Here is a 24,949-nt window from a genome sequence, read left to right as displayed (position 1 = left end):
TAGCCCATACTAATATGTCAGTAATTTACTCTCCCCCTGAAGACTTTGATGAGAACTATTTTAGTTTTATGGCAACCAAGATGTTACACACACTGGCTATCACTGTGAATTGAATTTGCTGAACTATTGGGAAAACCATGCAGGGAAACTGACTGCCTTTTCTACCTTCTGTTGACAGAATGTTACACGAAACTTCCAGGACTTTGACTGTCAGGTAAGAATTGTATGAACACCAAGGGTTCTTTACAGGATCTCTGTTGTCCTCTCGTCCTGCTGTGATGGTCTTGTGGAAGTGGATCTCTTATCATAGCTAATCATGATTCCTTAAGGTTCTTTGGGAAATTGGATCGAGTTTATTTAAGTTGTGATTTCATTATTACATTCAAAAAGGGCCTGCCAAGTATCTATGTTATGACTATAGATTACCAGGTTGAACGTTCTCTGTGATTAAGGTCTTCTTTCCTCAAATGATATTAGAAATCTCATTTGTCACAGGTGGCAAATGGAGTGTTGTCATTTGACTATCAAGAAAATAGTTGATAGGATTTCTGTTGGCTTTATGACTAGAAATGAAAATGTTAAGCTGACTCATTAGTATTTTCATAAATGTATTTTTCTTCCTCGTGTGTTTTTTTCTCTCTCTCCCTCTCTCTTTGGTCATATGCTGGTCATGAGGCCTGAACCCAAGGTTTGGGTGCTGCCCTTGAACTTTTTGTTCAAGGCTGACTCTCTATTACTTGAATCACAACCTCTACCTTTGGCTTTTTTGGTATTTAACTGGATATAAGAATCTCACAGATGTTCCTGTGTGGGCTGACTGCCCCTGAAACACTTCCTGTGGCCAGAGAGTGTTCTGAGTTATGGTATAGGGTTAAATAGTCATTCATTCTCCTCTGAGGCTATGTGAAGAAAGTATTAGACCTAGCTTTGAAGGAGGAAAAGACAAATTTTAGGTTGACATATTACAAAAGAATTTTTCAAATGCACTGTGTTATACTTGAGAAGGCTGAGAACTGGGTGGTTGAAAAGCAAAAGTTAGATGTCTGAAATCAGTTAACCTAGGCTAACAGGTATAAGAGGTCACGGGAGAGACCAAAGCCACAAGTGAGAAAAAATGTATCTCAGAAATTTAAAAGGAAAAAATTTATCTACTGATAAGCCAGAGGCAGTGATTGGCAAATTGTTTTACTATTTATGAGATTAAATAAGATTATGCAACTGGACAGGGGTATGATGATGGGATATTACATTAAAAACCCTATATATTATGCTGAGGTATGGCCTAGTGGTGGAGCACTGGCCTATTATGCTCAAGGCCTGGGTTCCAGATTCAGCCACAAATACACATACTTCTGTATAATAATGGATACCATACCCAAGGTTCATAATGAAGTCTGTTTATTGAAACAAAATTTCATACTAACCAAAATAGTGACATTTCCTGGGATATGTACAGGCTTGCCCAGACTGAGCAGGGAGGGAAAGGAGGAGAAACAGGTGTGAAATGATGAAACTTGAACCAGTGGTAAGTCCCAGTGTGTGGTGCTGACAGCACATTGAACGGAAGGGAGAGGACTGTAGAAAAGGTGAAAGTTGTTTATTATCAGAGATTACTAATAGCCAACTCTTAATTTCTTGAAAGGACTCTGGTTAAGACTACAGCTTTCATTGGGAGAGCGAGAGAGTCCAGGCTGGAGAAGGATGTCTGGGACCTGCATGATTCCAGGTTGTCTCACAAGTCCAAAGAGTAGAAGGATCATGTTCACTGGTAACCAGCCTTGGAGGGGCTGGCAAAACCTGTGAGATGTTGCCCTGGGCTCTGCCCTTTGAACACAGGCTCTCATTGTGGGGTTACATTCTAGAATTTTGGGGGAGAAGTCACCAGAGAAATAGCCAGTAAAACAGGTGAGACTTGACAAGAGCAGCAAAGTGGCAGCAGCTCATGCCCTGCAGTGCCCTGACCTCGGAATCCACTCCATAGCCAGAGTGTCTGCACCTGCTCCCCACATGGAGTCTCCTTCAAGCTACCCATATTCTACTTTACCAAGAATATATCTACAAATCCCCGTGGAGGTTAGTTACTTCTCTTCACTCCCTTTCCTCTCAGAACATTCACCATCACACACTTTGAAAATGAAAAGGAGCCTTCTGAGACTGTGACAAGCCAGGCAACAAATAGAACCTAGGATTTTCAGCCCTCTGCTCCTTTCATAGTTACATGGTTTGAAGTCATGAAGTCAGATCTCTCTAAAGGATTGAAATTTTGTTTTGTTTTGTTTTTTGCCAGTCCTGGGCCTTGGACTCAGGGCCTGAGCACTGTCCCTGGCTTCTTTTTGCTCAAGGTTAGCACTCTGCCACTTGAGCCACAGCACCACTTCTGGCCGTTTTCTGTGTATATGGTGCTGGGGAATTGAACCCAGGGCTTTATGTATAGGAGGCAAGCACTCTTGCCACTAGGCCATATTCCCAGCCCCAGGATTGAAATTTTGTATGGAACCAATTTCATCCAATTTGTGGATGAAGACAAAGTAGTACTTGGCCATTTCTTCTTCATCTATTGTATTTCTGTTTTCTTATTCTGCCCTTTCCCAGTAGCTCTCAGTTTACACCGACACATGCACACATGCACACGTGCGTGCACACATACACGTGCACAAACATGCACAGAGCCAACTACCTGATCATGGGAAGGTCCTCTGCTTAAGGTCACATTGCAATCTAGTGTTTCACTCAGTTCTCAATAACTACTCTGAGGCCATCTGCCTAAGTATGTGTGCCCGCGCGCACACGTGCCAGTTCTCAGGCTTGAACTCGGGGCCCAGGTGCTGTTCTAGGACTTTTGTGCTCAAGGTCAGCATTCTACCTCCTGAGCCACACAGCTCCATTTCTGCCTTTTTTGGTAGTTAATTAGAAATAAGAGTCTCATAAACATTCCTTCCCCAGACTGGATTTGAACCAACATCCTCAGATGTTAGCCTCCTGTATAGCTAGGATTCGTCATGAGCTACTGGTGCCTGCCTAGCAATCATATTCTTATGTTTTCAAGATTTTTTTGCATTAATACTTATATTACTAGTTACTTGATTTTTATTTTTTCTATTTGAGGAGAATCATAGCAACTGATTCTATATTTATTCTTACTTTCCTCATTCAAGCCTTTCAATAGTCTTGAATAGGAGTGTTCAGTAACAGCAAATAACAGAAATATGTAGTTACTCATGGAGATTGATCTTATAGAGACATCTGTCTGCTTCACATTGGGGCTTAGGATTCAACAGACACCAACCAGTGCATTTACGGTGGAATAGCTATAGATGAACCTGTGAGATGTACTGATGTACAATTAGCCTAAACCCCTTCTGGGTTCTGTATCAGAAAATAAGTCAAAAGTCTGATGAGGTTCATTATTAGATAGGAAATCAAGTTGGAAACTTCTTTCTTCTGTTGATATTCTGTCGGAAAAACTGATCTTGACTTATCTAATGTGAGACTTTTTAAACCAGTTGTGAATGTCATCAGTAAATTTAGGCTAGATGCTATTTGTGTGTGTGCGTGCATGCGTGTGCATATGTGTGCATGTGTGCACGTGTATGCTGGTACTGGGGCTTGAACTCAGGGTTTATTGCTCTCATTTGGCGTTCTTGCTCAAGGCTAGCACTCTACAACTTGAACTACGCTTCCACTCCCATGACTGTTTTTTCATTTCAGAAACATAAAAGATGGTGTTGACTAGAATAAAACCTCAGTATTCTGCAGTCTCTTTCATTCCTACTCCAACACTCTTGGCCATACAGCCACTCCCAGCAGTGCATATTATATTGTTTTATGTCTTTACCAACTCCTTAGCTAAGCTCTGCTCTGACTACATTTTATTTATTTTTATTTATTTATTTATTTTTTGGCCAGTCCTGGGCCTTGAACTCAGGGCCTGAGCACTGTCCCTGGCTTCTTCCCGCTCAAGGCTAGCACTCTGCCACTTGAGCCACAGCGCCGCTTCTGGCCGTTTTCTGTATATGTGGTGCTGGGGAATCGAACCTAGGGCCTCGTGTATCCGAGGCAGGCACTCTTGCCACTAGGCTATATCCCCAGCCCCTATGACTACATTTTAAACCTTACTGTTGTGTTAGGATCTTATAAGGTATTTGGAACAAACCCACACCATATAGCTTAAACCAAAGACAATCAAGGGATGTCTCCAAACATGAGAGCACAAAAAAAACTGGTATCAGGAGTTAGAATACTGGAAATACTTCATAGGAGATCCCTAGTTTCTTCTCCTGTCAAGAGAAGCACCAAGCTAAGGATGGACTTTCTTATTGCAAAGCAAAACAGTCAAAAAGTCATGTTCCACAAACACATCAGCCAAGAGGTACTTGGTTATAGGTAAATGACATACAAGAACATTCCCAGAAAAGGAGATTGTAGACAGACATATCCATGGCATTATCCTGAAATTCTCTGCAGGTAAACATGTAATTAGAAGCTAACATTCTACACAGAAATGGATTCATGATTCCTGTTACCTTTACTTTTCTTTCTCAAGTCTTACCTGGCTCCTTATCCAGCTTGCTTATCTCCCTCCCACAGCCTATTACAAATATATTCTCAACAGTCCCTGACTTCCAGGGTACCCAAGTGAGCCTTGAGGATGACAGGGTCTATTTGTCTATGAATTTTTTGTTTAGTTATGTATTGTGTATCTACCTAGAAGGATTAGAAAATATAAATAGAATGTACAGTACAGCATGGTGGGTTTCTACCCCATTACCACATCCTGCCCCAGCTACTAGGAAATGACAGTACAGCAGGTGCTGTGAAACCTTGGCAGACCTTGCAAGTTCATTTTGCCTTTGTTAAAACCTGAAATCTCTTGTTACAGGAACATGACATAGAAACAGCCCATGGTGTGGTCCATGTCACAATGAGAGGCTTACCAAAGGGAAACAGACCAGTTATTCTGACATATCATGACATTGGGCTCAACCGTATGTATTTGATTTTGTACCTTTCCATACCTTTTACCATAGTGCATACTCATTTTACCATAGTGTATGACCTTTGTACATTAAAAAAAAACAGTAGTTCTTTAAAAGAACAGAGATATTCTCAATCTTAATCTCCTCTCATTGCTGTTATCATTCGTGGCGGAATTGAAGGTTTGGGGTGGGCTCAAGCCAATATGTTTTCCAGAGTACTGGAATTATACCTGCCTTTCTATCATATCTACTACAGGACTGAAGGTTGTACAAGGACCTAGTTAAGAAGGTAGAACTGAAGTCATCAGTACTTTTTTCCTCTTTATTGTCTGTTTCAGATTAGAAAATGCAGAATTTAAACTTAGTTGTGAGCATTACAGTGACTCAAAGTATTCTCTCCATAATGTGTCATCAGTGAATTTTCTACATGGTACAGGTTTAAGATCCATAATCCCAAAGATCAAAAATCTAAAATACTACAAAATCTGAAGCTTTTTGAGTGTTGACAGGATGCCTCAAGTGGGAAATTGCAGCCCTGACCTCATGTGATGGATCACTATCAATACATAGGTGCAACAAAAATAGTGTGTTCATTGACCTATTCAAGTTAAGTAAATATGGAACCTAAATGGAGAATATTTCATGTCCAGACCTACATCCCCGCCAAAGACTATTCATTGTGCATGAGCACATTCTCAAAAATTAGATCCCAGGTGCTCTGGTGCCAAGTATTTTGAGTACAGGGTAAGGTGTGTGCTTTATCGTGTCAGGAAAGGATAAAGGGCACTCAGCTACAGAGACCATGGCACAGGGAGTCCAGGTACGTGTGCTTCTCTCCCAGCCACTGCTGTGGCTCCCAGAGCAGCCTGGATCTGAGTTTAGAGTCCAGAGCTAGTGCTTTTGTACTACCTAAGCATGGGAAGTAACTTCAGCCCTGATCCTAAGAAGGTAGAAAATGAAGCAGCCACTCTTTCCTTCAGACAGAAACAACAGTTTTGGCAACAGGCCAGACCCCATGTGGGAAATGTGTGCAGATCTGAAGATCTTCCTTCCCGCCAACCTCATGTGATATTGTCAGTGTGTCTCTGCCAAATTTGGGGATAAGATGCAGGAAATGGACAACATTGTGGATATCAGACTACGTGTGCACCACCAAAAAACCAAGAATACCCCAAAGTAGTTTGTACTCTGCACAGTGGAGTTGAGAATGAGTAGATACGTTCTTATGCCTTCTATGAGTCTTTAGGGTTGTGGAATGGTGAGTTAGAGAAAGGGAAAGAGAATAATGATATGGCATTGACTGAATAGAGAAAAATTGAAGAGAAACTACGGATATGACTTATGGGTATTTATATCTTGTAGATAAATCCTGTTTCAACACTTTCTTCAACTTTGAGGATATGCAGGAGATTACTCAGCACTTTGCTGTCTGTCATGTGGATGCTCCAGGCCAACAAGAAGGAGCACCCTCTTTCCCAACAGGGTAAGGACACAGGAGAGATGTCTGGGAGAACAAGCTGTCTGGGGACCAGGCAGTCAGAAGAGCCATGACAGAGCTGTAGGGGAGCAGTAGCCAATGCCTCCCCCTACCTGATGATAACATAGTTTGTAGGAGCGGGTCCTCAGTTCATTATACTGAGGAATTTTCTCCTTAGTCTGAAAGGATTATTTCATTGTTGTTACTCTGGGCCTGGAGCTTGAACTCAGGACCCGGATGCTGTTCCTGAGATTTTTTTTTTTTTGGCAGTCCTGGGGCTTGAACTCAGGGCCTGAGCACTGAGCACTGTCCCTGGCTTCTTTTTGCTCAAGGCTAGCACTCTGCCACTTGAGCCACAGCGCCACTTCTGGCCATTTTCTATATATGTAGTGCTGGGGAATTGAACCCAGGGCTTCATGTATACGAGGCAAGCGCTCTTGCCACTAGGCCGTATTCCCAGCCCCTGTTCCTGAGATTTTGTGCTCAGGCTAGTACTCTACCACTTGAGCCACAGTTCTACTTCCTGCTTTTTAGTGGCTAATTAGAGATAAGAGTCTCATGGACTTTCCTGCTTGAGCTAGCTTTGAACCATGATCCTCAGATCTCAGCTTTCTGAGTAGCTGGGATTATAGATGTAAGACACTGACACCCAGCTTAGAAGAATTTCTGTGTAGGTCTATTAGTGAAAACTACTTGTTTTCCCACAGGCAGGAATAGCTGTCCATGGCAGGGACTGTTGCCCTGTAATCATAAGGCTTACTGTGTTAGGTGTTGCCCCTTAAGCATTTACTTTTTTTTTTTTTTTTTTTTTTTGGCCAGTCCTGGGCCTTGGACTCAGGGCCTGAGCACTGTCCCTGGCTTCTTCCCGCTCAAGGCTAGCACTCTGCCACTTGAGCCGCAGCGCCGCTTCTGGCCGTTTTCTGTATATGTGGTGCTGGGGAATCGAACCTAGGGCCTCGTGTATCCGAGGCAGGCACTCTTGCCACTAGGCTATATCCCCAGCCCCAAGCATTTACTTTAAATCTTGCATTTTTGTGTCCTTTCCTAAATTGGCAAAAACCTCTTCCCAAAATCAGACCACATCCTCATCCTTAGCTGGGGATGGAAACCAAATGCCCATTTACTTTGACATCCTTCCTGACAGGCACGGACTGACCATGGCACTCTGTTTCAATACTTAACTGCTTTGCCTGGCAGTCCTACCCTCAATAGTGTTCTATCTATGGCATGATTGTAGAAAGGACCTTGAGAGGAAGAATGGGAACACATACTGGAATGTTCATCCTTTCCCTGTCTGATCCATCTACAGAGCTGCCTTTGGCCCCTGCCCACTATGTAAAAGATGTTGCAGACAAGTGATAGCCAGCATCTGTATGGAGCCCATCAGTGTTGTAGGCACTGCACAGACTGCTTTGTTTACTGACTTGACTGATAAAATTCTCTGGGATACATTTCCTAATCTTCTGATTCCATAAGCGAGGAAATTGAAGCCTAGATAAATTACAAATATGCCTAACATGTAACAGAGCTAGAATTTGAATCCAGCCAGTCTGACTCCAAAATATACAGACTATATCTAAACTGTCCTGCCTCACAAATGCAAATTGGCCAGTGATTACTTGATAACCAAGAAATGCATCTAATTTCTTTTTTTCTGTTTTGTGCAGAAATGGTTTGAGGGCTGGGGATATAGCCTAGTGGCAAGAGTGCCTGCCTCGGATACACGAGGCCCTAGGTTCGATTCCCCAGCACCACATATACAGAAAACGGCCAGAAGCGGCGCTGTGGCTCAAGTGGCAGAGTGCTAGCCTTGAGCGGGAAGAAGCCAGGGACAGTGCTCAGGCCCTGAGTCCAAGGCCCAGGACTGGCCAAAAAAAAAAAAAAAAAAACCCAACCAGAAATGGTTTGAGAACATTTCATCCCTTAGTGTTCTTTAGAGGCAGACTGACTTCTTTGTTGGTTTCACAGTAGACCTTGCCTTATATATATATATATATATATATATATATATCAGCAGTCATCATGTGTCATTCTGTTATGCCATTGGCTTCCTCCTTATCTCCTGCTCTGAGTCTGCCCTGGGCTTGCCTGAGCACTTTAGGATCACATGGCTCATATCACAAGCAGTCAATCAATAAAGTAACCATGTTATCCTATGCCTAGGGGAAATAAATAAGCATTCATGCTGAGCCGCCTAAGATTTGTAAGTGTGTCTAGACTAAAGAAAGCTCTTGTTGCATATAACTGCCCCAATTGTGCAGCAGATAATAGACTAAGTGCTGTTTGTTGAGTTGAGTCTTCCAACTCCACCTGAAACCTGAACCTGAAACTTAGCTGAAATGATAGTAGGGGTATAGAAAATAGCACAAGGTAGGGCCCTGTAAGTGGGTTTCTTTCATGTGACTCTCTGGTCCAGAAACATGAGGGACTTCTTTCACTCTCTCCTAAGTATGCAGTTGTGGAACATTACCCAATGCCACAGGCATTTCTTGACACCATATCACCTCCTTCGAGCCTTTAAAAGACAGCATGTTTCTCTTAAGACTTCTGGGCTGGTCTAGCTCTTCTAGTGCCTGGGAAGTATGGATGTGCTCTGACTTGGGTGTCCTTCTGGATTTCAGGTACCAGTACCCTACAATGGATGAGCTTGCTGAAATGTTGCCTTCTGTTCTGACCCACTTAAGGTTGGTTTCTTCCCATTATTTGTTTTTTGTTAGTTTTCTTTTTGCTTTTGACTTTGTATTGTGTTTTTATTAGGGTATACGATCATGAGCAAAATAGAACATTTACTGTCCTTATTGTTCTCAGTGGAGGTGAGAAAGTTAACAAGGAAGCAAACAAAAATTTGTATGAAGTTGAATAAAAGAAATAAGTTCAGGTGTGGCTGAGTCCTGGAGCACATGCTTCCATACATTGTGCCCTTGTGTTGATTCCCAGCACCAAAACAGCCAGGAAAAGAAGTCAAGTAGATATAGTAGATAAGCATAGGATTCTCCAAAGTAAGAAGACATATGGAATGTCTCTCTAGGAAAGCACTTGTAGTCTGAGGCCTGGAAGGTAAAAGCAGCTATCTAGAAAGTAGATTCCAGATAGAAAGAAGAAACAGCAGAAGAAGAGCAAGGGAAAGCCAGACTTGGGTGAAACTACTGAAGTAAGTCAAAACCTAGCTCTAAGAGATGAGGTAAGAATTTACAGTTTGAGGGCTGGGGATATGGCCTAGTGGCAAGAGAGCTTGCCTTGTATACATGAGGCCCTGGGTTCGATTCCCCAGCACCACATATACAGAAAACGGCCAGAAGTGGCGCTGTGGCTCAAGTGGCAGAGTGCTAGCCTTGAGCAAAAGGAAGCCAGGGACAGTGCTCAGGCCCTGAGTCCAAGGCCCAGGACTGGCCAAACAAAACAAAACAAGAATTTACAGTTTGATCCTTAAGTGTAAAAGACACCAAAGAATTTTTATCAGAGAGATGGACAATTTAGAATTCTAAATGATCACTGTAGTATGTAAATTGTGCATAGGTAAGGCTGTTTAATTTTTAATTGCTCTATTATTTGCTGTAATAATTTGTGGAGTAAAAGAAAAATACAGGGAAATCAGTTAAGCTCTTAGAATAGTCAACTGAGATAAATGAGAACGTGATATTGGTTGCTGTCAGTGATGGATGATGTAGTAGAAATCTGTGGGTGGACTCCAGAGGATTTGCTGATGGGGAAGTAGGAGAGTGAGGGCGAATGCCAGGTTTCAGGTATATTCCATTTAACTATTAAAGCAAACTTGTATGTAAATGCTGGTAGCCTCATTGTCTCATCTAAATTCTCACAGGTAGTAAATTATAGACTCAGGATATGTGCCCAAGTTGCATTCTTTCCATTATGCCATGCTACCTGCAAAAGAAATTGACTCTGTCCATTGTTGCTGTGCCATCCACAGACTGAAAAGCATCATTGGGATTGGAGTTGGAGCTGGAGCCTACATCCTGAGCAGATTCGCGGTAAGTACATGGGGGATTGGTCTCAATACCCTGAGACACTGCCAAAATCCCAGCAATTACTGCAGTGTTAAATGATCAGGCACTGTTCAGGGTATTCTCATAGTTCTTCCGGAGATTCTAGCAGCAGTAGATACAGGTTTGCTTTGTACAATCTTGCTGTGTACATATAACACCTGAAAAACCACAAATAAGTGTGGACAAGTGTAGACAAAGGCCTTATGTACAGCTTCTGATAAAATTTCGAACAGCCAGTAAACTGAGCTTGGGAGCTTGAAATGACATGTGATTTGCATCCCAGCGAAAGTGGAAATCAGGGGGCTGGGGATATGGCCTAGTGGCTAGAGAGCTCGCCTCCTATACATGAGGCCCTGGGTTCAATTCCCCAGCACCACATATACAGAAAACGGCCAGAAGTGGCGCTGTGGCTCAAGTGGCAGAGTGCTAGCCTTGAGCAAAAAGGAAGCCAGGGACAGTGCTCAGGCCCTGAGTCCAAGGCCCAGGACTGGCCAAAAAAAACAAAACAAAAAACGAAAGTGGGAATCAGTTTTCACATTTTGTTTGTCATAGGCACAAGAAAGGTTGGGATGGAAAGGTACCAAAATATTAACGGGGGGCTGGGGACATGGCCTAGTGGCAAGAGTGCTTGTCTCGTATACATGAGGCCCTGGGTTCAATTCCCCAGCACCACATATATAGAAAATGGCCAGAAGTGGCGCTGTGGCTCAAGTGGTAGGGTGCTAGCCTTGAGCAAAAAGAAGCCAGGGACAGTGCCCAGGCCCTGAGTCCAAGCCCCAGGACTGGCCAAAACAAACAAACAAAATATTAACGGGTTTGATGTGTGGTAGCACATGAGATTTTATTTCCTCACTTTATGCTTTCCTGCTTACTAAAATCTACAACAAAATAAGCAGTGTAATTACAGGAACAAAGTTAGCTGGATAGTGTTTGAATGGAAATGTTTTAAGGATCTTGTTTTGAAATGTCTCCTGGGTGTTAGGAGAGCCTTTTAGGGATAGCATAACCTGTTCAGATGGTTTCAGAAAAATAACTCCAGAAGACCATGTTGGGCACAGTAATAGAAGAGTATGAAACAGCCCATCCAAGCTGAGCAACCTCTCATGCCAGGTGTTGCCAAGTGTATTCAAGAAAGAGCCACTGTGTGTTGAACAGTTTTTGTTTGCTTCTCTCTCTGTAGCAATAAAAATCATGGCTTCTCTATAGATCTGAGCAAGGCAAGATCATTTGATAGCAGTTTGAGGAACTGGCTTTGACATGCAAAGTCAGATTTCAAGAGCTATTTCTACCTACTCCTATAGTCTTGCTCTGTAGTCAATAGACATGAGGCATAGAATGAATCACTCACCTGTCCCTGATGTTTGGAAGAATTGTGAAAGTGGAAGTTTCAACTGTCATGTATTTCCTTTCAGCTCAGTCATCCAGAGCTTGTGGAAGGCCTTGTGCTCATTAACATTGATCCGTGTGCTAAAGGCTGGATTGACTGGGCGGCATCCAAGGTAAGTACCAGATGCAAGTGTCCATTGATTTATCTCTTGGTACCTTCTGAATTTATCTAGCTTTTTAATTTTCCTTTGAGCTATATGTTGTTTTAAAATGAAACTAAAATATATGGCTTGATGAATGTTTACATATGTATAACCCACTAGTATATTAAATATTTTCAGCTTCCTGAAGCATTCCCTTATGCCTTTTCCTATCTCAGAATCTGCTTCCCAGAAATAACCTTGCTCTGATCCTGTTGTCATAGATTAGTCTTGCTTATACTGAAACATCATATAATTGGGATCATAGAGTGTATATTCTTTTGCATCTGTCTTCTTTTACTCATCATGCCTATGAGCTTCATCCATTGTGTGTCATTCTTTTTTTTTTTTTTTTTTTGCCCAGTCCTGGGGCTTGGACTCAAGGCCTGAGCACTATCCCTGCCTTCTTTTTGCTCAAGGCTAGCACTCTACCACTTGAGCCACAGCACCACTTCTGGCCATTTTCTATATACGTGGTGCTGGGGAATTGAACCCAGGGCTTCATGTATATGAGGCAAGCACTCTTGCCACTAGGCTATATTCCCAGCCCCTGTGTCATTCTTTATAATTACTGTGTTGAAGTCCCTATACAAAATGCATTTTGTGAATATACGAGATGAGCTTTATGTTATTTGATTGTTGTGAAGAATGCTGCTACATACATTTTCATGCCTTTGAGTAGACAATACTTTTTGATTGTAGGGGTTTATACCTAGGATTGAAAGTGGTATGTAATAAGGCATCTCAAGTTTTCCTCAGTGTAGATTAGCAAGTTTTCTAAACTGATCAGTTTGCATATGGTAGTATTTAGTAGCTCCTGATCCTTACCAACACTTGATCTTGTAATCCTACTCATTTTTATAAAGCATAAGCCATTTTATTTTGAATATTAATTTATGTGATGCATCTTCAACTCTGATATATATTATACCTTTAGTTCTTAGGCAAATGTACATTACTCAATGCTACACTCCCATCCTAAATATAGTTACACTTATCAATTAAAACTTTAGGGTTTTTCTCTAAGTGATAATGATCAACTGAACTTTAGTTTCTTTTCTTTTATTTTATTTTTGCCAGTCCTGGGGCTTGGACTCAGGGCATGAGCATTGTCCCTGGCTTCTTTTTGCTCAAGGCTAGCACTTTGCCACTTGAGCCACAGCTCCAGTTCTGGCCTTTTCTATATATGTGGTGCTGAGGAATCGAACCCAGGGCTTCATGTATACGAGGCAAGCAATCTTGCCACTAGGCCATCTTCCCAGTCTGAACTTTACTTTCCTATCATCTTGTGAAATGCCTTCTCGAGAACTTTTACCGCATTCTATATTATTCTCTCTTAAACAAAAAGTGTTCTGTATATTAGTTCTTTGCTGGATATGCGTATCTCAAATGTCTTTTCCTGGTTTCTGGTTTGCATTTGACTCTCTTCATGATTAAAATAAATGAGTTAGTGGATTGTTTTTGTTTTGTTGGTCACGGGGCTTGAAGTCAGGGCCTGGGTGCTGTCCCAGAGCTCTTTTGCTCAAGATTAGCACTCTTATTTTGAGCCACAGATCTACTTCTGGTTTCTGAGTGGCTAATTGAAGATAAGAGTCTCAAGGAGACTGTTCTGCTCAGGCTGGTTTCAAACCACTATCCTTAAGTCTCAGTCTCCTGAGTAGCTATGATTATAGGCGTGAGCCACCTGTGCCTGGCTGAGTTAATGTTTGTTTTGTTTTGGTTTTTTTTTTTTGTTTTGTTTTTTTTTTTTTTTTTTTTGGCCAGTTCTGGGCCTTGGACTCAGGGCCTGAGCACTGTCCCTGGCTTCTTCCCGCTCAAGGCTAGCACTCTGCCACTTGAGCCACAGCGCCGCTTCTGGCCGTTTTCTGTATATGTGGTGCTGGGGAATCGAACCTAGGGCCTCGTGTATCCGAGGCAGGCACTCTTGCCACTAAGCTATATCCCCAGCCCGATTTTGGTTTATTTTTTATTTTATTTTATTTTTTTGGTCATGGGACTTCAGGACCTGGGCACTATCCCTGAGTTTTTTCACTAAAGGCTATCTGTATACCACAGTGCCACTTCTGGTTCTCTGGTACTTAATTGGAGATAAGAGTCTCATGGGGACTGCACAGGCTGAAATTGAACCACCATCCTCAGATCTTATCTATCTTTCTTTTTTCCTTTCTTTTCTTTCCTTTCTTTTCCTTCCTTCCTTCCTTCCTTCCTCCCTTCCTCCCTCCCTCCCTCCCTTCCTTCCTTTCCTTCCTTCCTTTCTTTCTTTATTTCTTCTTGTGCCAGTCTTGGGGCCTAGACACTGTCATGGAGGAGTTTGATTTTAGGGTTGTTGTTTTTTTTTTTTTGCCATCCTGTGGCTTGAACTCAGGGCCTGAGCACTGTCCCTGGCTTCTTTTTGCTCAAGGCTAGCACTCTAGCACTTTGAGCCACAGCGCCGCTTCTGGCTTTTTCTATAATGTGGTGCTGAAGAATCAAACCCAGGACTTCATGTATATGAGGCAAGCACTCTACCACTAGGCCATATTCTCAGCCCTCCTTGAGTTTTTTTTGCTCAAGGTTAGTGCTTTACCAGTTGAGCGACAGCTTTACTTTTAGTTTTTTGGCTAGTTAATTGGAGATGAGAGTCTTTCAGAGTTTCCTGCATGGACTGGCTTCAAACCATGATCCTCAGATCTCAGCCTCTTGAGTAGCTAGGATTATAGGCATGAGCCTCTGGTATCTGGCTCCACTTTTGTTTTTTCTTTTCTTTTTCTCTTCTTAGTCGGCTCTGGGGCTTGAACTCAGAGCCTAAGCACTGTCCCTGAGTTACTCTATCACTTTGAGCTACAGCTCCACCTCCACTTCTCTGGTGGCTCATTGGAGATAAAAAGTCTCATGGACTGCCAGGTATGGCTTGGAACCGCTATCCTCAGATCTGAACCTACTGAGAAGTTAGGGTAACAGGTGTGAGACATCAGTGACCAACATCCACCTTTAACTTTTGGAGAAAGAATGTGTCCCCTAGCTGTGGAATGAAGTACATTAGCAATGCTATTGCCAGATGCTGTGAGAATTTTTTTCTCATAGCATAACTTATGTAGAATTGTTCTCATTTCTGTCTTGGCACTTTAATAACGTGCCACAACCTGATAGGTTCATATAACACTTCAGATTTTTTAGCATTTGTGAACACCTATTAGTGTTGCACTGATGAAATTAATTATGGTTGTTAATTTATGAACTGCAGATTACATAGGAAGACTTCAGGACATTTTTCTTACACTGTAGGATCCCATTTCACCCATGTCCATATCTGCCTCCCTCACCTTCTTTTTTCCATCTTCCTACCCAATTCAGTACTTTCATCTCTCATCCAAGTCAGCATTAGGAATTCCAGCCCAAAACAAAGGAAGAAAATGTTTAAGGACAATCGGCAGCATAAAATGGATTGGAAATTTTTCCGAAAATAGACTGACAGTTTGCAGATATAGACAGATTGCTGCAGTTATTAGACCATGAGATGTATCATTCTGAAATAGGAATAATTAGGAGATAAATATTCAAAATGTAAGAACATTATGTAAATATAGTCATTCCTCCCACTCCCTGAAATAAAAATAGCAAAAACTCCAAGAAAAAAATGCATTTTTGTCTCTTGGATGTCTTCATAGTTTCAAGTTGATTCTTATCTTCTATCAATCCAAAATAAATGCAATAAAGTAGGGAAGGAAATAGCAAATTACTATGCATTTAGGTCTCAAGTTTTCAAAGAAGGCATAGCTATTATTCCTTTTGCTTTCCCCCTCCCTCAAATTTTTTAAAAATTTTATTTTATTGTAAGGGTGATATACAGAGAGGTTACTCCCTCTCCCTCCACAAGGTCTCACTAGTTTGCCTAAGCTGGTCTTGAAATACTGTGTTCAGGATTTCAGCTGAGTCCCACTACAGTTTCTAGCTCCAGACTCCTTGATTTTAAAGCAAATTCCATTCTTTCCTTAAAGGGCAATGTTGGGTTTTTTTTAATTTGTTTTCACTTAGTGTTTTTTTGAGCTATCATGTCATGAAAATATATGAGATTAAATTGGGGCTTTGTTTGTTGCTATGCTTTGTATTTTGAGAAAGGGTCAATGTAGCATAGGCTATCCTGAAACTTGCTACATAACCCAGAATGGCTTTTGAACTCTGTTCTCCTGGCTTATCATCTCAGGTGCTGGGGTTACAGATGGACATCACCATCCCCAGAATTTTGTTGTGTTGGTTTTTTTTTTGGTTTTGTTTTGTTTTTGTTTTTTTGCCAGTCCTGGGCCTTGGACTCAAGTCCTGAGCACTGTCCCTGGCTTCGTTTTTGCTCAAGGCTAGCACTCTGCCACTTGAGCCATGGCGTCACCTCTGGCCTTTTCTATATATGTGGTGCTGGGGAATCGAACCCTGGGCTTCATGTATATGAGTTAAGCACTCTTGCCACTGGGCCATATTCCCAGCCTGTGTGTTTTTTTAAGGGATACACTAAAATACACTGATCCTAACTGGGCAGCTTGGTTCACAATGTTTATTCCAGCCAGGGAAACTATGGCATTGTCCAAAAACGAAGTCTACTCTTTACCTGACTTACGTAACTGTAACCCCTCTGTATGTTACCTTTATGATAACAATTTAAAAAATACATCAGTTAAAAAATGTTTAAGCTGGGTGCCAGTGGCTCACACCTGTAACCCTAGCTACTCAGGAGGCTGAGAGATCTGAGGATTGCGGTTCAAAGCCAGCCCAGGCAGGAAACTCCATGAGACTCCTATCTCCAATAAACTACTCAAAAAAGCCAGAATTGGCACTGTGGCTCAAGTGGTAGAACTCTCCCCTTGAGCAAAAAAGAAGCTCAAGGACAGCACCCAGGACCAGCCAGAACAAAAAGAAAAAAAGTTTATTCCCTTAATACAGAATTTTTATCTTTTTAGCTCTCAGGCTTGACAACCAATGTTGTGGATATTATATTGGCTCATCACTTTGGTCAAGTAAGTACCTATGCTACTACAAGAGCTGTATTTATTGGCTTGCATATGTGTGAAGTCTTATTGTACCACAAGAAAGATTTCCTTAGAGTTCACCTGATAATAGTAGATGACACTTTCAGTGCAGTCAGAAATGCTTGCTGTCCTGCCAAGGCCAATCGTATGGGTGAAGCCTTGGCTTGTAGAGAATGAGAAGAAAAAAACCAGCATATCTGTTATCTGTTCCCCTGTAAGTTGTGTGACAACTCTTAGTGTTTGGCAATATCATGTGCCTCCCAAACATCTTTAAGAGCCATAAAGAAGTCTGAGAAAAGCTTCACAGAAATAGAAATTTTAGGGCTGCAAATATAGCCTAGTGGTAGAGTGCTTGCCTAGCATACATGAAGCCCTAGGTTTAATTCCTCAGCACCACATGTACAGGAAAAAGCCAGAAGTGGTGCTGTGGCTCAAGTGGTAGAGTGCTAGCCTTGAGCAAAAAGAAGCTGGGGACAGTGCTCAGGCCCTGCTTCAAGCCCAGGAGTGGCCAAAAAAAAGGAATAGAAATTTCAGAAATAAAAAATGAACCATGAAATATCATTGCCGAAAGAACCTTAGAAATTATTTTATTTGCTTTCCATGAATTGGTGAAGAAACAGAAGCCTACATAAGAAGTGACAATTGTCCTATGGATAATTCTTGGATGAGGAGGGGACCTAGTTTTCTTTTTCAGTAGGGAGAATAAGTTAGGTGATATATAAAAGCGTGATGATCAATAAAATACTTGGGAAGTAGTATATAATTCTATAATGTATATAGTTAAATGTTAGTATATAAGTTGGTAGTACACTGTCAGTGAATGTACAGATAATTATACATACTTTTGGCTCTTGTAGCTTTTTCTTCTTAGTGATGCTAGGGATGAAATGGTCTTATACATGCTAGGTAAGCACTGTTTCATTTAGCTACATCCCTACCCATGATGGCTGTCAAGAGAAAGATTGATCCATTTACTCTATAGTTGATAGTTTATATACCTATTTTTATTTAATCTTTTGTTTTTGTTTTTGTTGCCAGTCGTGGGGCATAGACTCAGGGCCTGAGCACTGTCCCTGGCTTCTTTTTGCTGAAGGATAGTACTCTACCTCTTGAGCCACAGTGTCACTTCTGGCTTTTTTCTATATATGTGGTGCCGAGGAATTGAACCCAGGGCCTCATGTATATGAGGCGAGCACTTTACCACTAGGCCATATTCCCAGCCCCTTATTTAATCTTTAGAATGACTCTGACCGATACCAGTTATAATCATTTTACAGATAGCAGAATAGCATAAACATGAAGACATACAAACACAAATAAGGAAGTTCAAATTCAGAATGATTAAGTGATCTAAGTTCCCCCAGTAGTACTTAAATCCAAAATAGTTTCTTTAGTAACTTTATCTGTCCAGAATATGTCATTGAACTAGGCTGTACTAAATTAAAAAAAATAGTTTATCCATTTAGCCTACCCAGTACATAAGTACCTTCCAGCTTGATCTAAAAAACTATTATCACAAAGAGAGTTAGCATTGAAAAGACAAACCAAATAAAGATGGGTTTGTTTTGCATTCCAGAAGTTTGTTTCTTCTTTCACTTGTTCTAGGAGGAATTACAGGCCAATCTGGACCTTATTCAAACCTACAGACTGCATATTGCCCAAGATATCAACCAAGAAAACCTACAACTCTTCCTGGGTTCCTATAATGGGTATGGCTGTTTCCCATTCCTTCATTTCATTATAGACCACACCTAAAAATGTGGACAAGGAGAGGAGAGAAAAACAACTTTTTACCATTGTTACATAGTGGTATTACTTGTGCTATTAGACCACATTAGGAGAGAAGACTTTAAGACAGATATGAAAAAAAAACTTTCAGGAAGACTCAGTGAACTGAATGTACCTTGGATGTGTTCAAATATCAGTTGTAATTTTAAGACATGTTGAGACAAAAGGATCCCAAGCTGTGTACACTCACACAGCCACCCAAGCACTATGAGAGAGACAGAACTACAAATGGAGGAGACAAAAATGACTTGGGCTCCATTTAGTTGCTCTTTGCTGATACCTACTTAGGAGGCAGAAGTAGCACACAGACACTGCTTGGCTCTCTTTGGTTTGGGTATTCCAAAGTTCACTGTCACATCTGTCCTCTCAGAGCGGAGGCTGAGGGAACAGTACTGATTCTTGTTTTGGAAATGGCTTCTCTAGCTTTCTGCAAGCATGGACTAAAACTGAGGAAATGGGTCAGCTGTAACTTTCCCAGGGTTGCGCAGCCAGTAAGGAATAGAGCCAGGTTTGAACTAGGTCTCCAGAGCCTTCCCGGTGTTAAGTTAAATTCTTGTGCTAAATTGCTAGGAAAATGCCCTATAAAAAAATAAAAGTGCATAATAAAAATAAAGTTTCACTGGGCACTGGTGGTTCACACCTGTAATCCCAACTACTCAGGAGCCTGAGATCTGAAGATCCTGGTGCAAAGCCAGCCTGGGTAGGAAAGTTCATGAGACTCTTATCTCCAAATAACCTCTGTGTGGCTTCAAATGCTAGAGTCCTAGCCTTGAGTGAAAAAGCTCAAAGATGAGCTGGGAATATGGCCTAGTGGCAAGAGTGCTTGCCTCGTATACATGAAGCCCTTGGTTTGATTCCTCAGCACCACATAAATAGAAAGGGCCAGAAGTGGCACTGTGGCTCAAATGGCAGAGTGCTAGGCTTGAGCAAAAACGAAGCCAGGGACAGTGCCCAGGCCCTGAGTCCAAGCCCCAGGCCTGCCAAAAAAAAAAGCTCAAGGAGAGTGCCAGGCCCACAACAACAATGACAAAAGTTCCCTTTATTGAATTTATTTCTACAATGTAGTTGTAAAGTTAAACACTTAAGAGTTTGAGGATTTCAGTAATGTTGCTATTGTGATTTAAAGTTTGTCTGCTTTGAACAGCCTAAGACCTGTTCTGTACCACTTAGAATGTCACTGATACAGCTACTAGTGAACAGAGTTGAAGGGGCGCCTGCCCTCCTCAGATGAGACAGTGTCATACTTTTACCTGAAAATGAAAAGGGCATTGATTCTTCTTTATTTTTCTAGGCGCAGAGATCTGGAGATCGAAAGACCTATCCTGGGTCAAAATGATAACAGATTAAAAACATTGAAGTAAGTCCTTCAGTTTCTGCATTGAGTTGGTAAATGGTTTTGCCTATCATGACTATTTCAGTGTTCAGTGGAATACATGTGCTTCTTGCTGAGTGACACCTCTTCTGACTCTGCCTAGGTGCTCCACTTTACTGGTGGTAGGGGACAATTCACCTGCAGTGGAGACTGTGGTAAGTAGGGATTAGAGTAAAATGTAATCAAATATACTTGGCACATTAGAAACCTTGGGTGAATACTGCCTTTTATTAGGTCTGTTGTGTGGAGCACTTCATGCTGTGTCAACTAGTACAGAAAAACACCATTTACTTATTGTCAGATTTCTAGCAGCCTCCATCTCTAGTCTGGAGCAGATTACCTAAAGATCAGATACCCAGCAAAACTAGAAAGCTCCAAGATCCTACTTTTGTCTACCCCTTTCTCTAGTGCATAGCACATAGATAAAAAATGATGTGCTCAATGTAAAAAATATGAGAACATTAAAAAAAATAGAGTGATGGGGAAACTCATGATCCCACTATCCTTAAGACAAACTGATTTTTTTCTTGAGATAGACCTGATTGTATTAGACATACTAGACTTGGGAGCCAGATTCCTTAGCACTATTGATGGCATGAGTTCATATTATAGTCAGGATGAACTGAGTGCCAATGGCTCATGCCTATAAATCATAGCTACTTAGGAATCTGAGATCTGAGAGTCATGTTGCAAAGCCAGCCTGGACAGGAAAGTCTGTAAGACTCTTCAACTAACTGCCTGAAAAGTGGAATTGGTACTGTAGCAGAGTGCTAGCCTTAAATTTAAAAAAACCTCAGGGATAGCACCCAGGCCCTGAGTTCAGGCTCCACAATTAGCAATAACAAGAAGAAATCAGGATGTTATATAGTAGTCATTCTTGTGATGGACCATTATTTGTTTCACCTTATTTGTGAGTTATTTCTGACTTTGTACCATTACTTTTTTTGCTGTTAAAACTTTTTTTTTTTTTTTTTTTGCCAGTCCAGGGGCTTGGGACTCAGGGCCTTAGCACTGTCCCTAGATTCTTTTTGCTCAAGGATAGTACTCTACCACTTTGAGCCACAGTGCCACTTGTGGCTTTTTCTGCTGAGGAATGGAACCCAGGGACTTCATGTATGCTAGGCAAGCACTCTACCATTAAGTCACATCCCCAGCCTTGTTAAACATTCTTATAAAATCTTTGACTGGATCTATGCTTATTTCCATGGATAGATTTTCACAAATGAAATTAATGGTACAAAAAGCACAAACCTGGGCTGGGGATATAGCCTAGTGGCAAGAGTGCCTGCCTCGGATACACGAGGCCCTAGGTTCGATTCCCCAGCACCACATATACAGAAAACGGCCAGAAGCGGCGCTGTGGCTCAAGTGGCAGAGTGCTAGCCTTGAGCGGGAAGAAGCCAGGGACAGTGCTCAGGCCCTGAGTCCAAGGCCCAGGACTGGCCAAAAAAAAAAAAAAAGCACAAACCTGCCAGGCTCCAGTGGCTCATGCCTATAATCCTAGCTACTCAGGAGGCTGAGATATGAGGATCGTGGGTCAGAGCCAGCCTGGGCAGGAAACTCTGTGAGAGACTCATATCTCCAATTAACCACTCAAAACCGGAAGTGGCGTTGTAGCTCAAGTGGTAGAGCACTAGCCTTGAGCTGAAGAGCTCAGAGACAGCACCCAGGCCCAGAGTTCAAGCTCCACAACTGACCTCTATAAGGTTTTTGGTTTTGTTTTGCCAGTCCTAGGGCTTGAACTCAGGGCCTAAGTACTGTCCCTGGCTTCTTTTTGCTCAAGGCTAGCACTCTACCACTTGAGCTACTGCGCCATTTCTGGCTTTTTCTATATATGGGGTGCTGAGGAATCGAACCCAGGGTTTCATGTATATGAGGCAAACACTTTACCACTAGGCCATATTCCCAGCCTCCTTTTTTTAATCCATTTTTTCATATATCTTTTCAGACGAGATGTACCAGTGTTTTGCCACCAGCATTAAATGTGAGGGCCCTTTTCACTGCATCCTATTCAGTACTGGTGGTGTTTTGCTGTTTTAGTTTGTATTTTTTTAATTACATTATGACAGTAACTTAATCAAGGATCTGTATAAGGCTGAGCATAGTGGCTCATACCTGTTTTGAGCACCACAGATGGGAGGAGAATTGTTGTTTGAGGCTAGCCCTGGCAAAAAAAAATTAATGAGGCCCCATCTCAGCTAATAAGAAACTAGCATGATGGGTGTTTTCTGTCACCCTAGCCACATAGGAGGCATAAGCAGGAAGATTGCTGTCCTGGCCAGCCTGGGCAAAAATGAGAGACCCTATTAAAAAATAATGAAAGCGAACAGGGCTAGAGGTGTGCTTGAAATGGTAGAGTACCTCAGCATAACAAAACCCAAGGTCCTGAGTTCAAACATGTGTCTCTCTCTCTCTCTCTCTCTCTCTCTCTCTCTCTCTCTCTCTCTCTCGTCTCTCTGTCACACACACACATACAGTGAAGAGCTTGATTTTCTTTTTTTGTTGTTGTTGTTTTGTTTTTTGTTTTTTTGTTTTGTTTTGTTTTAGCCAGTCGTGGGGCTTGAACTCAGGGCCTGAGCACTGTCCCTGGCTTCTTTTTGCTCAAGGCTAGCACTCGGCGACTTGAGCCACAGCACCACTTCTGGCTTTTTCTACATATGTGGTGCTGAGGAATCAAACCCAGGGCTTCAAGTATACAAGACGAGGACTTTACCACTAGGCCATATTCCCAGCCCCAAGAGCTTGATTTTCTATGGCAACCTTCACTTCTGTCTAGAGCAGAATATTAGGATAGGGCTTCTTAGAAAGGAAATGTAGAAAACCTAGATGGAAAGGTTTTCAGGTAGAGGGTGTGTAGAGTGGCATCAGTGTGAAATAAGGCACAGTGACATCTCCCAGAACTGTGTGTGCTTGACTGAGTGCAGAGGCAAATGACCCTCAATTCCCAGCCCCTTCCCCAAAAGTTTCCCAAATGTAATGATTCCATTTCATCAAGAAGGATTTGTGGGGGCTGGGAATATGGCCTAGTGGTAGAATGCTTGCCTCATATACATGAAGCCCTGGGTTTGATTCCTCAGCACCATATATATAGAAAAAGCCAGAAGTGGCACTGTGGCTCCAGTGGTAGCCTTGAGCAAAAAGAAGCCAGGGACAGTGCCCAGTCCCTGAGTTCAAGCCCCAGGACTGACCAAAAAAAAAAAAAAAAGTGTGTGTGAAGGGCTTAAACTCTGGGCCTACACACTGTCCCTGAGCTCTTTAGCTCAAGGCTAGCCCTCTAGTTCTACCACTTGAGCCACAGTGCCACTTTCAGTTTTCTAGTGGTTAATTGGAGCTAAGTCTCAGGGAGTTCCTGCCTGGGCTGGCTTTGAACCGCGATCTTCAGATCTCAGCCTCCTGAATAGCTAGGGTTACAGACGTGAGCCACCAGCGCCCAGCAAGAAGAATTTTTATAAATGCCATGCTTTTCATGCTTAAAGAGTGGCTATACATGCTGTTGAAAGTATCTGCCAGAAGCACTTTTAAATAACCTTGTGAACTTACAATAGGAATAGAGGTTTATTTTAAAAAAACTACCCATAATCAAGGGCCAACAACCCTGATGGCCTACACCTCTAACCACAGATACACAAAAGATAGAGATTTGGAGAATCAAAGTTCTCACTAACTCTTCTATTTTGTCTGGCCTTGACCTTTAATCCTCCAAATCTCCACCTCCTGAGTACCTGGGGTTAGAGATGTAGCCTGGTGTGTGCATCCTCACTTGACTTGCAGCTGTAGCACCACATGCACCATGTGTATCAGGTGCACCACATTTTCCTCAACCATTTGAATGCCACCTCCTCTCTTTATCTAGCTTTGAAAAGCATACTCACACTTCTAAGGTCATTCAGTTGAGCTATGGCCACAACATTTTGAACTTGGCAAAAGTGATTTCCTTTGGTTTTGTATTATATATATTTCATTCCACTGGATTCCAAGCTGTCAGCACAGGGTTGTTTTGTTTTTTGGGGTCTTTGTTTTTGCCAGTTCAGGAGCTAGAACTCTGGGACTGGATGTTGTCCCCGAGCTTCTTTTGCTCAAGGCTAGCACTCTTACCACTTGAGCCACCGCACTTCCAGCTTTTTCTGAGTAGCTTATTGGAGATAAAAGTTTCATGGACTTCCTACCTAGGCTGGCTTCAAATCCTGATCTTCAGATCTCAGCCTCCTGAGGAGCTAGGATTACAGGCATGAGCCATCAGTGCCCAGCTTAGCACAAGTTTTTTATTTTTGTTTTTTGCCAGTCCTGCAGCTTGAACTCAGGGCCTAGGCACTGTCCCTGAACTTATTTTGCTCAAGGCTAGCACTCTACCACTTGAGCCCCAGCACCAATTCTAGCCTTTTCTGTTTATGTGGTACTGAGGAATTGAACCCAGGGCTTCATGAATGCAAGGCAAGCACTCTACCTCTAAGCCACACTCCCAACCCCTGCACAGGTTTTATATTCATATTCCTGGAAAACATATATTCAGGTGATCAAATTAGCCATAAAGTATTGTGGAACTCATGCTGTTAGAGGTGTGAACGTCAGTAGTGTACCATGTGCTAAGTATACACAGATCCTAAGATCTCTTCCTAGCACATAGAAATAAGACACATGGATCAGGAATTGTTTCATCACATCCTCCATGGGGTCCTTGCCTTGATAAATGTGAGTTTAGAAGATATGTCAGTGTATCAGACTGTCTGCTGATGATTGCTGTGAGACATCAGTGCAAGAGAAGTCCAGCTTTACACTGCAGAACCAGAGCTCTTGAGGCAGAGTCAAGGT

At 42.1% G+C, this 24,949-nt stretch overlaps 1 protein-coding gene and 1 long non-coding RNA gene across 3 annotated transcripts in view; one reads left to right on the top strand and one right to left on the bottom strand.

The window, feature by feature from the left end:
* The window catches only part of Ndrg3 (NDRG family member 3), a 66,194-nt gene that overhangs the window by 31,178 nt on the left and 10,067 nt on the right, over positions 1-24,949 (top strand). For both annotated transcript variants that reach the window (XM_048349142.1, XM_048349143.1), the window contains exons 3-12: positions 179-214; positions 4,880-4,985; positions 6,339-6,459; positions 9,075-9,137; positions 10,382-10,442; positions 11,870-11,956; positions 16,912-16,968; positions 18,586-18,689; positions 20,060-20,125; positions 20,244-20,295. In XM_048349142.1, coding sequence (XP_048205099.1) covers positions 179-214; positions 4,880-4,985; positions 6,339-6,459; positions 9,075-9,137; positions 10,382-10,442; positions 11,870-11,956; positions 16,912-16,968; positions 18,586-18,689; positions 20,060-20,125; positions 20,244-20,295 — 753 coding nt within the window. The remainder of the gene's footprint in view (positions 1-178; positions 215-4,879; positions 4,986-6,338; positions 6,460-9,074; positions 9,138-10,381; positions 10,443-11,869; positions 11,957-16,911; positions 16,969-18,585; positions 18,690-20,059; positions 20,126-20,243; positions 20,296-24,949) is intronic.
* Positions 222-23,958, bottom strand: LOC125353450. The gene is made up of 5 exons (XR_007211322.1): positions 23,948-23,958; positions 22,208-22,212; positions 5,097-5,111; positions 1,835-1,839; positions 222-555 (listed from the first exon to the last, which is right to left on the bottom strand). It is a non-coding gene; the product is annotated as an uncharacterized LOC125353450 (long non-coding RNA).

Source organism: Perognathus longimembris, chromosome 6, assembly GCF_023159225.1.
Source record: "Perognathus longimembris pacificus isolate PPM17 chromosome 6, ASM2315922v1, whole genome shotgun sequence".
In the NCBI taxonomy this organism is placed as follows: Eukaryota; Metazoa; Chordata; class Mammalia; order Rodentia; family Heteromyidae; genus Perognathus; species Perognathus longimembris.
Note: the sequence above shows the minus strand (reverse complement) of the source record. Positions and strands in the feature narration are given on the sequence as shown.